The sequence below is a fragment of the Corvus moneduloides genome, chromosome 5 (genome assembly GCF_009650955.1).
Source record: "Corvus moneduloides isolate bCorMon1 chromosome 5, bCorMon1.pri, whole genome shotgun sequence".
Taxonomy (NCBI): domain Eukaryota; kingdom Metazoa; phylum Chordata; class Aves; order Passeriformes; family Corvidae; genus Corvus; species Corvus moneduloides.
In genome coordinates, this window is record NC_045480.1 from 37,489,219 (window position 1) to 37,502,053 (window position 12,835).

Genomic DNA, 12,835 nt, shown 5'->3' on the forward strand with positions numbered 1-12,835 from the left:
CTGGAATTTCGGATTTTCTCCCTTTTCTACTGGACTGCTTTAATATCAGAGCACATCAGGAGGACTTTCCACTGGGCACAGAGGGCCTGGCCCTGGGCCAAGCCCCAGCTCTGAGGAGACCAAAGGGAGGACTCTTAACACTTTTTCCCAGGTTTTTTCTCCACAGCGAGAGATTTTATTGTTTAGCATTATTTTCCTTTTCCTGTGTGTTTGGTAAAGAAATAGTTTTATCTCCTTCACTTTCCTTTGAGGAAAATTTATTTTTTCCCGAACCTGGTGGGGGAGGGGTGGTTGTGCCTTCTCTCAGGGGATATATTTCTAAATTTGGCCAAACTGGTACAAAACAAAACGGAACAAAGGACCGTAACTTAAAACAATTGTGGCTCAGCTCCACAAAGCCATTTAGATACCCTGCAAGTACCGAAATAACAGTCTTCCTTCCGTCTAAAAGCTGATAGCCAATTCTGAAAATATAAGTTAGATACCTAAATAGCTCTGAGAACCATCTTCAAGAGATGGCTCTTGGTTTCCTCATCCCCATCCCCAGCCTCTAACTTTCAAGGTCTCATGTTGAACAAAACCTGGTTTGGAACAGTGGAAACCACTGGCCCTCTCAGGAAAGACTGACAGTCCAGAGCAGGGCTGAACCATGTACTTGTTAAGGATTTTGCACTACACATGGCAGATACAATCAGAGCTAGAACAGGGCAGCTTCAAAGCAATAAACACTCAACATGTCCTGTGTTGTGGTTTCCCTGAATGACTTTCAGTCACGTGCAGTGCTGAGTGAATACAAGATATAACTTCAGATAAACACTCGAAAACATACACTAACTTTACTATTATTAGCAGCCAGGTGGCATCTGATTTCAGTACAGTAAATATTTGCCATCTGAAGTTTATAAGAAAGTTCTCTAATCCCTTTAGAAAAACAGGGCACAGGGAAAATATACTAGAGGTGTGCTCATTTTATATTTGTCTTTCACATAATGCTCTACTTTTTCTTTCAAAATAAAGCAGATTTGATTCTGGGCTTCAGTATTCCTCAAGATTCATTTCCAGGTCCTCTGGATGGTTGGCTATCTACAGGTATTCTACTGTATGTGGAATGAGAAAGATCTCATCCCTCTTGAGAACTAAGGGGCACTGATAAAGTTGCTCTCATCTTTCCGGTTTTCTGGTTTGAGGCTTAGGGTTCAATATCCAACTGCAACCTGGCTGCCATTATGAATCCTTAATTGCCATTCTATTTATTTTTCAGTTTTTACAGGGTGAAATCTGGCCAGATGTATGGAACAGATTATCTTGATTTCACACAGGCTACGGGATCAGGCCCAGCCAGGACAGGTTTATGAAAGTCTGATCCTGCCTGCCTAACATGATCTCCTTCTATAAGCAGGTACCCTGCCTAGTGGATCTGGGGAAGGGCTGTGGACATTGCTACCTGGTCTTCAGTAAAGCCTTTGATACTGTCTCTCACAGCATTGTCCTGGAGAAGCTGGCAGCTTAGACAGGTGGACTCTTCACTGGATAAAAAAGTGGCCAGATGGCCAGCCTGGAGAATGGTGGTGAATGAAGTTAAATCCAGCCGGTGGAAGATTGCAAGTACTGTTGGGGCCAGTACTTTTGAACATCTTTATTGATGATCTAGAAGGAGATTAAGTGCACCCTCAGCCAGGTTGCAGATGACACCAAGTTGGATGGGAGTGTCAACCTGCTGGAGGGCAGGAAGGCTCTATAGAGGGATCTGGATAGGCTGGATCAAGGACTGAGGCGCTTGGCTCATAACTCCATGCAGCACTAAAGGCTTACAGATGCACATCTAGAAAGCTGCCCAGAGGAAAAGAACTTGGAGGTGCTGGTTGGCAGCATCTGAACATGAGCCAGCTGTGCCCAGGTGGCCAAGAAGGCCAATGGCATCCTGGCCTGTACCAGCAATAAGTGTGGCCAGCAGAACCAGAGCAGTGACTGTCCCTCTGTACTCAGTGCTGGTGAGGCTGCACATCAAGTGCTGTGTCCAGTTCTGGGCCCTTCAGTACAGGAAAGACATTGAGGCGCTGGAGCATGTCCAGAGAAGGGCAATGGAGCTGGTGGAGGGTCTGGAGCACAGGTCCTATGAGGAGCAACTGAGGGTGCTGGGGTTGTTTAGCCTGGAGAAAAGGAGGCTCAGGGAAGACCTGAGCCTCTCTACAACTTCTTGAAAGGAGGGGTTGTGGTAAGGTGGGGGTCAGTCTCTTCTCCCAGTGATAGGACAAGGGGAACTGGCCTCAAGTTGCACCAGGGGAGGTTCAGATTGGAGATTAGGAAAAATTTCCTCACTGAAAGAATAATTAAGCATTGAGACAGGCTGCCCAGGGAAGTGGTGGGCTCACCATCCCTAGAAGTATTCAAAAAATGAGTGGACGTAGCACTTTGGGATTTTGTTTACTGGTCATGGTATTAGATCAAAGATTGAACCTGATGGTCTTGCAGGTCTATTCCAATCTTAATGATAATATTATTCCTTTCAGATGAGAAAGCAAGAAAAGGAACTGTTTCTGCAACTTGCAATTTTCTTGTGTTTAAGTTTGCAAAATTGAAGGGTTAAAGCTGTAACCTAGCAAAAGATCTCAAAGGACATGAGTGAGAAACTTCTTGAGATTTTTAAAATTTGTGGCAATGTATTTTGTGCAGTGGGACAAAATCAGAAGGCAAAGGAAAGGTGGCTGTACACATAGAGTACTCATGAGTGTTTAATGGCTACTTTTTGGGGCTGCATGTAGAAGGCTAGTTGAAACTTGTATTTCTCTCTGCTCCTTTATGCCATTTGTGCTTCACATGAAGACATGGAGGTTATTTTTAAAATGCAGATGTTGTAACTGAGGGCAAAGGGCTAACAAAGGGAAAGACTGCATGCATGATTTGATATGGAAGCCAGAAAGGAAAAAAATTTGGAATTTTGTGGATTATCTTGTTACTGATCTGAAGAGAAGCTAGTTACCAGGACTTTTCTTGGTCTCTACTGATAGCTCATTATCAGAACAGCACATCTTGCTGCAAATGCTTCATCAGCTTACTGTGTGGCCCAAGAGTCCTAACAACAAAAATCTAGAAACAATAACCATTAATTAGTGAAACCATAACCTTTTGTGTACTTAGTGCAGACTTTTAAAATTATTACAAATTTCTTTATTAGGCAACTCAGAAATTTCCGTTAGTTATGGTAGCAGAAAGCACTCACTTTGCAAAGCATATATACTTTGCATGTAGTCAGGCGTGTAGAAAAGAGAATATTGTTTCCTGAAGTGAAATCCTGGACTACAACAATTGATTCTTTCCATTCCTTTAACTAATGGAGCTTTGCTGGCTGCAGCTGGAATCCAGCAAAGCAGTCAATAGCAAATCATTCTTTCTGAGCTTCCTGTTGTGAATGCTGTTGCTATTGGATTTAACACTGAGGCCTTGGATATATTTACAGCAAAAGCTGTTTTAATGCAATGTAGAAAACTAGGAAAGAGTGCAATACCTGCATAACAAAATTTTCAGGTGTATAGTAAGGACATAGCATAATACTAGATTTAGTGGTGTATTTAGTAGTAGTAATAATAAAATTAATTGTAACTATAGTAAGCTAAAGCAATACTGCAAGATTTTACTAGTCCTTTAGTCTCAAGAAACAAAATGCAACTTCTCACATTTCTTGGAGTTCTCTCTCATACTGACACTTCAGACACTGCAGCAGAACTGCAAACACTTTGGTAAAGTGTATGTCCTGCTTACTGTAGGACATAGCTTCAACTGTTGGTTGCATGTTCTGATTTTAATGTCTGATGAACGGTCATGCACTTACTAAGCAAGGGAGGCAGCCAATTCACGTTGACTTCGCAGTGGGAATCCAGAAATGTCAAGACTTCTCCTCTAGCCAGCGAGGCTCCTAGCAGCCTTGTCCGAATGAGCCCTTCTCGTTTCTTGGTACGCACAATCCTCACCTTGGCAAAACGGACCATGTATTCCTCCAGCTTCTCTTTCAAATGCTCTAGAAAGAAGGGCAAAAAAGCGTCAGTGGTGCCAGGTCTGGAGGAGCCAACAGAAGGACAGGTTGGCATACAACCTGCAAGGAGCTTATCTACTTCCATCTCTTGTCACTTCAAGTCCTCCAAACTCTGCCACAAATCCTCCTGAGATAGTTCAGAAAGTGCAAATATTCTCTGTTTTATCACACAGAGGAAGACACTGACACTCTGCTGCAGTTGCTACTGGCAACCTGCCATCCACGATACAATGGCCAAAAGAGCTGCAGGATATTCATCCATTCTCTGGCTCCTGCAGCCCAGGGCCATATAACACTCTGGCGTGTCATTTTATAAAGTGTCCTTTCCAAGTCAGTTTCCTATATCAACTTATTATGAAGAAATATGCATGGAAATAAATTTAAAAAAATAAAAATAGCAGGATGAGATTGCTTTTGTAATGGAAAATGAAGAAAGATTTTAATAGTTGGATACCAGCATGACAGCACATAGACAGCTGAATTTCTAATAAAATTAAGGTGCAAATTTAGAGTAGTTGATAAGTTCTCTGATCTGCAAAATCTGGTTGTTTGTATCGCAAAACATCATCTTTGGGAACATTTTTTCTTCTGATAAGAAATGCACGCCAAGATTCATAAGAAAATCCAACAACAAAAAAACACCCCACAGTTTTGCCTCTTCCTAAACACATCTACAAGACAAATCCTGATCTTCTGTCTTTGCTATAACACCTCAGCTTGACACTCATTACTTTGGAAAAACATGATAATTTCATTCGTCAGGGAAAAAGGGAGAGAAAAGCTTAGTCTCTGATAAGTAAAACTGCTGATAAGCTACATTTAGTGATGCTAGGGTTTGCAAGCTAAGTCTCACTGAAATGGCTTTGTCAAGTTATGCTTGTTTCTGATATTGGCTACTAATTCTTTGCACTTTTATGGACACCAGGCCTTGTTCCTGTCCTTAAATCATTACAGATTGCAAGAATTTTGCTGTGGACAAGCCAAAAGGATTTCCATTTAGAAGTATCCTGGAGTATATAATGGTGACACACAAATTCAGGTCAATGAGCAAGCAAGTCACAACACTCACAGTGCAATACAGGATCCTGAAAAAAAAATTAAGATCCAGTGAAATAGAGCTCCGTGCACATGTTTCTTTTCATCTTGTTTTTTTCCTAGCTGACAAACACATAAGACTTTCCAAAGATACCTGCAGATTAGGAAGAAGTAGAACACTGATGCGTATTTATGTGTATTTAGTGGAAGAGTACTACATGGGATGGTCCTCTGTACCGAGGAATCCTGATGCACCCTAGCACAGAAGAGGGACTGGGAACATCAGCCTGCAAAGATAACAGAACAGAGGGCTTCTGGGAGGAGAAACTCAACACTGTGGAGACATCCTGAGTCATGAGAAGTACTCCCTGGAAGAAGTACTAGGTCAAGTGAGGAAAGCCAAGTCTGAGGCAAAAAAAAAAAAAAAGAATGACCTTCAGATACATATAGAATGTTTTTGTCTTCTACTCTGTGGTTGACTGTAGAACACACATTAAATTCTGAAATAAGATGGAAAGAAGTATCCCTTTTTCCATCCCGTTTCACTATTTACATACCCAATAAAACCCCAACACAATCCCCCAACAGTAACAATGTCAAGAGATGTCCTGTGTCTTGAATGGTGGGTTTTGTATGACCAACCACATTCACAGGACAAGGCCTGTGTGCTACTCTGACTCATTTTAGGTACTAGCTACAATTCAGTTTTGTGACTGAACTGAGGTTAATTCAAGCCCTGGATCATTTTGTGCCCACAGGCAAGACTGTTTAAAGTGTGTATTTATTGAACTGTTTTTCTGTTTTTATGAGCTCCATTGAGACTATTCCCATAGTGCAGGAATATAGAAGAAGGGAAATAGACCTTAAAAACAAAGATACAAAGATCTTGCAAGTAATATAAGAAAGTCTGTTAGGGCTGTCAGTCTGGATTTTTTTCTGTATTGTAAATCGTACCATCTAATAGCCATGAAAAATGAAAAAGCTCCAAAGTGACAGGTTATTACATATTTCCAAAGTAAATCAAATCTAATCAGTTAGGCACCGTAGGTTCTGTGAGTCCTCAGACACCAGAAATTTCCTGCAGTTCTCTAAGGTCACCTAGCCCTTCTCCTCCTCCATCCACAAGTCTTCAGTTTGTTTGCACTGAATAGTGCATAGGGACCCAGCACCAAGAGCAAGACCACATTGCTGCACATTGTACAGACACGCGCCAAAAAGAATCGGGCTACTCAGCCAGAACACACCTCTCCAGCTGTGGAAGCAACCACTAAAAGCCTTGGCTATAGTACAAATGCTCCATCGTCACCTGCCTGCCCTCACAGATGGGTTCACTGATGAGGCTCTAAGCTGACCAGAGGAGCTGACCAGCTACTGCATAGCTCTGAATTTCATTATGTGTCAGACACAATTGCTTTTTTACTCTTTGCTTTTTCTAGGTAGTTTCCCTCTTTGTGGGTGAAGGCAGATACCAAGAAAGCACCTAAACACTCTGATGGAGAGAAGCAGGAGCCTTACTTGGACAATTCAAATTGTTTGTGGTGTTGGTAGGCTCTCTGTTGCCTGTAGGCACATGTGAGTTGGACCTTCCCTAGCTGGTGTCACAATGGTTAGGGTAAGGCCCTTACAACAGGCAGTTTGAATACGGCCACCACTGATGTTTAAATGAACTCATACAAATGCACCCTTTTCACTGAAATTCAATCTCATACAAAGGAATTATTTCATTCCTTACACATCTTTCAGTGAGCAAATTCTGAAAGCTGAGTGCCTATCTTCTTGGGAAAACACTTCAGCAAGGGATGACGTGAAGTATCAAATTACGATACATTCTTTTCTGTTCTTATATCAATTGCTGAATAACAATAGAGTTGAATAATATGATTTGATTGTCATCAGTTGTATTGGAGCTTGAAATCCATGAAATCAATGGTAGTTCATACTCTTCTTTCATTACTTTGGATTCCTTGCAAACACGGGAAACAGGTCTCTTAAATTTTAAATCTTTTTTTTTTTACTTTTTAAATCTTGTAATTTGCTAAATCTATTAGAATAAAGTGCCCCTTTTCACAGAACTCCATAAATTTCCCTCACAGAACACCAAATATTTTATTTCCTAGTACAACTGCATTTTCTCACAGACCTCAACTATTTAGTTGCTAATATTATCTCCAGAAGAAGGATCTCACACACAAACCCTCTACGTTACACATATACATTTACTAGTAAGCACACTGAAGTGCACAAGCAAACATGCATGAATCAATGTCAGCACAAAACTATAATTCTAGAGAAATTATTTGAAAGAAATTATAATGCAGTGTGTAAAATAGACAGCAACCTGTAATAAAAAGACATTCAAATGTCCAGAGGACAACACATTCTGCCCATTCACTACCAAAAGAAACAGTTTGAACAGATTTGCCATGACAATAGAAAAGGGTGGTAGGATGGTTTAATTTATATTCTGTAGTATTACATAAATTCCACTTTCAGAATTGGGCATAAGAGAGAAGCCAATATTTAAATTCTAGAGTAATCTATAAATGGTACCTTTTGCATATAAAGAAGCCAAAGCCCCTTTCATTAGATATGGGGACCAAATATCTAATTTGTAATTTAAAAGAAAATACATCATACTTTTCTTTACAGTGCTGATCAAATGAATCCATGAATCATAAGTCTGACACATGCCAGGCACCTGCTAGGGCAAGAGCTGGCACAAGTGGTGACAAATAAAGAATAATGCACGGGCAGGCTGTTTACAGGCTGTCACTGCTCTGACAAGTGATGATAAAGGGAGGCATTATATCTCTTCTAGTGACAGCCTGTAAACAAATTCTCCATTGTAATTGTTCTGCCTCCTCTGTCTTCATTTAAAGTCTGGAGAAGTTTTTCTAAAATAATAGCAGAGACACAGTTGCTTGGTCATAGTAACTAAGGATCTACTCAAGCAGAGTACCCATTTACTTAATTTGGTGCCCAGAAATAAATTGGAAATCAGGGTTCTGTCTTTGTCAGGAAAAAAATCACACAGTAGTAAAAGGCAGAACTGAAATTCTTCTCTCATGTTGGGATGCATACAGATGGTATTTCATTATCACATTAGTACCCATGTTGCTGTGTGAAAAGAAATGTTCCTCCAAGGTTATTGGTAAGGGAGACTTAAAAGTTTGTGTGAAAGCTAGAGCTGGTTTTCAGGATGTGCTTGACTGCAGTATGGACCATGAAAAAGGAAGGAAAATACAAAGAAAATAAAGTCTTCTGTTAAGGCCCACTTCTGGCCGGCCAGGCAAGTCCACCCCAAATCTTTGCCTGTAACAGAGCCCTTCTCCACATCTAGCACCTCAAATTTCTGCCCAAAAGTACTAACAATTTCTGTTAAGGATCACTGACCCACAAATTATCAAATATTTAAGAGCAGCAACAGAGTCTGCTAAATGCTTGGATAAACAATTTGAACTAAATCTGTTTATTTCTAATCTGAATTGGCTGAGAGGTATGTAATTCTTTGCTCTGCCATTCCCAACATGAACCATATGAAAATAGTCCAAGAAAACCTTAGAGAAGTAGAAAAGATATACTGGCCTCTCCTGTTATCTCAGCACAGGCATATGGGAGGAAGCAATGTGGCCAAAACTATATTAGTCCGTGGCCTTAGGTCAGGAAAATAATACATAAGTGACTATCTGTCTTGGTGAAAATTAAAGCAGTAAAACGGCTATTTTGCCTTGCAAGAGCCACGAGGCCAGCTTTTTTGAGGCCAGATCAAGATTTTTCTCTATCATTTTTACTCTCTGGCCAGCAACAAAGAGCTGTGTGTTAATATGCACAGACAAACCTGCAAGAACACTTATGCACCATCCATGGCTCTCATAGTGAGAAGAGCCTCTACCACCTTATTATTTCCCTTTCTGCAAGATGGGATTATCTTCCCAGGTAAAATTAGCAAGAATATCCTCCTTTCATTTCCTGAAACCTTGAACCAGAACAGCTTAATCTTTGGATGACTGACTTAAGCTTGACAGAAAATACATAAAGGAAACTGAGGGGCCTATGGTTTTTCAGTTATTATTTGCTTTCTGCTGCAATTGACAAGACAGCCCTCTGCAGTGCACTGTCATTCTTTTTACTTTCACTGACTGCATGTCTGCTACCATAAAAGCAAATCAGTCTGAACAGACAATACAAGGTGAGCCTACAAATTTGGGTACATAATTTTCCTTTCTTCCAGTTTCCCTTTAAGTTTATTATTTGCAGAAGTTTGGTTGGAAGTGCTAGTTGAACACAGAATGGTTGCACAGCCCATACCAGGCAGCTGCCACTTTTCATAGCCAAGTCAAAGACTACAAGGACAAGTCCCCGGGTTATAACTCTGGGTAAACTAATTCACTGCTGCACTACCCTTCTCACTAATAAGTCTATTCTAAAGTCCAAACTGAATCTTCCAAGCTGCACCCTGGGGTTGTGTCCTCTTATACCATCTGACAGTAGCAGGAGTAATTTAGCTTTGTCATCTCTGCAATTCCCATTCAAGTTACTGTGGGCAAATGTTAGATCACCATTTAGCTGCTTCTTTGCCAGACTAAACAAGCCCAGGTTTCTCAGTCTCTTCTCAAAGGTCACATACTTTTGGCCGATGACAGTCCTGCCAGTCCTCAGCTAAGCTGACTCCAGCTGTAGTCCTTGAAGAGGACTGCAGAGCCCAAAACTGGATGCAGAATTACAGCTCTGTGCAGAACCAACATGGTAAAAAGCAAAATTTAATTTTATCTGCTTACTCTCATCCTAGTGTAGCCCAATCCGTTTTGCCTTCCTGGTAATAACAAGGCCATCACTTTCTCCTATTCACTTGGCATCCACTATGACCTTTGCAGGTCCTTTACACCACACCAGCTAGCCAGTTTGCATCTTTACTGGTACATGGGGTTATTCACCTAGGTGCAGAATCTATCACTCCTTGTTGAACTGCATGAAATTTATTTTGCCCAATCCTAGAGCTTCCTGTATTATTTGATGTGTCAATCACTTTCTCCATGTTTGTATCATCCACATATTTGCTGAGGGCACACTATCTCATCACACAAGTTATCAGTGACTAGCATTGACCCCAGTACTTACCTAAGCTATTCTGCCAATTAGTCCTGACTAAGGAAATCTGGAGGAAGGATGAGGAAGTTTTCTGCCAAACAGATTTTAGCATCTGATCCATAGCCACTCTAGACAACAGCAAGTTCCAGAAGCAGACAGGTAGTGTGGAAGCTATTGGGTACAGTAAGTTCTGATACAGACTGATAAATAAGAGCAAAATTAATAGCCACTTAATAGCAATTGGCTAAGAGCAATCTTATTTTAGCACTAGATAACCCATTCTTTCCAAACAGTTTTGCACAGCTGAGACTAAGATCACTTGAGATCACTATGTACTTACTTACACAGACACTTGTGCCAAACACTTGGAAACTTGTTTTGGCTGTGATGTCTGGGTTAACTGGCTTGAGTCAAGCTAAAATGCAATCTCTTTTTTCTGATACTAAAAATGAGTCAAGCTAAAATGCAGTTTCTTTTTCTGATGTTAGTAATGACTCAAAGTCCTTGCATGATATAGTACAAGGCTATGGAGAGTATCCTGAATGTGCAATAGTTCTGTTCATTCCTTGCACATCAATGACTATGAACTCCCAGACAGCACCCTCATTTTGATTTCAACTACAGCCTGTTAAAGTTGAAAGAATCTCCAAACTCCATAGTAAATGCACATTCTTTTGCCACAACCCGAAAAGGTTAGCATTACTAAGAGCAAGAGGCTGAACAGAGCAGATGAATACAGCTTGATTTCATTCAGGACAGACTTAAGGTAAACTCTAACAAATCTGTTTTGTTGTGCGTGAGCTTTCATACAGTCATGAAAGGAGTGACTGGGACTGCAGAATCTCTAAGGCAAACTGGGTTTGCTGAGACTTCTCCAACTATAGCTCCATTCAATAGAGATATGCAGAGATCCTGGTACCTCTTTGTTCCACTTCCCTAAGCCCAGGTAATTGTGACTTACCAGCCATTCTGTCACCAGCAGAGAAGCGCCTTTGTCAACAAAGTGAGTGTTCAGGGAATTGAACACCTAAATATTAGGTGTGGTGACTGCTTACACAGATGTCACTGAAGCATCATTAAACTCTTGAGGTACTTTTCCATTCTAGATTTTTGAACAGGAAAAGGAGTGAAACACTTCATTTTTAGGTAGCAGTAATGCAGCACAGTAAGTCAAGCCACCTCATAAGGAGCTAAGGCTGGCTTGACAGTTTGTTGGGAGCACTGACGCAGCTCCAAATTTTCTTTTCTTCTAAGGACACAGTGAAAGATTTTTTTTTTATGGATTTACCCCAGCTGCCAGTTGTATGAGGTAGTTCTTGATACCCTCAATGGCATTGTAGTATGGTAACATGTCTTTTCTACAGCTGATGGCAGACTCTTCCATTTGCTGTGCTCACATCAGTCTAGCTCAGAGAAAGGGATCTCCAGCTGGGAGAAAGGTGGGACTACCTTTTACCCATAGACTAAATGATCTAATCATTATTCATCATCTGAAAGCCTCCAAAGTAAGAAAATTACCAAAATCTTATTTTCATATCACAGTTAAACTCTTTCAGGTATTTATCAATGATTAATGTATTTTATATGTTAAAAAGGAGGCAGAAATAACTTAAGCACTTACTCCTTATCAATTGATCTTATCTGGTTAATGGACAAAATTAAACCAATTAAAAAACCCCCAAGCCTTGGTATCCACCTCTGCTTTTTTAGCCTGTCTTTGCAGCCATGACAATTAAATGTATCTCCCCAAAATAAATATATCTTTTAAAGTAGAACATTTACAGACAATTACTCTTTCTTTGAATTTTCTTTGTATCTAATTTTAAAGCAATTATCTTTTATATACTCAGGCCGTTCACATTCTTTCAATGCCCATGTTCAGAAAAGAATTTTGAAACTGCCTGAGAAGCCCTATGACCTGCTTCTTCCCATATGTGCCTGTACCTATTTTGGGTTACCTATAATGGTCCCCCAATATTAGCTTTGAAAAAAAGTGAGTAAATACGTTATTTTTTATAGCTCTGTTCCACCCATTGTACCAAAACAGTTTGCAATCTGTAATACATGGATGAATAACTTTGTTCACCAGAGGATAGACACATTATAAAATGCAACCACCTTATGCTGGATAAGGATGTTGGTTAAGAATATACAGCAAAGCAGTCTTAAATGGAAAGCAAAAATTAATTAACAGGAAATTATTTTTGCTGCAAGGCAAATATAGTAATTGCCTGACTTGGAATGTGATCAAGAAACTGAGCCAATTAATGATCCAGCAGATTAAACAGGAGAGAGCTCTCAGTGCACAAACAGGAAACAAAAGCCACATTCCCCTCTGCTTGTCCTCCTGCTAACTGTATGGGTTGAGAGCACTGCAAGTACAATGCCTGGCCTCAAGGGTGAAAAGAAACCATACTATTCACTTTGAATGGCACTTTGCAGAACGTTTTGCTCCCTGGAATAGCTTTACCACAACAGCAGCATGGCTGATGGAAAAAAGTTCAACCAAACTGGGAGGAATTTCTTCCTGGTATCATCTTGGTAGCCCTGAACTTCATGTGACCCATACAAGTGTGCTCAGGGACATACTGCCCACCCAGGGGATGAGAAAGAAGGCAGAGGAGGTTGCAAAAGCTTTTTTAATGAACAATTTTTTTTACAACAGAGACTTTACTGTGAATG

The 12,835-nt window shown here is 40.4% G+C and overlaps 1 protein-coding gene across 1 annotated transcript in view; it reads right to left on the minus strand.

Moving 5' to 3' along the window:
- The window catches only part of GALNTL6 (polypeptide N-acetylgalactosaminyltransferase like 6), a 445,447-nt gene that overhangs the window by 77,593 nt on the left and 355,019 nt on the right, over window positions 1-12,835 (minus strand). The window contains exon 5 of the mRNA XM_032110017.1: window positions 3,830-4,015. Within this exon, the coding sequence (XP_031965908.1) occupies window positions 3,830-4,015 (186 nt within the window). The remainder of the gene's footprint in view (window positions 1-3,829; window positions 4,016-12,835) is intronic.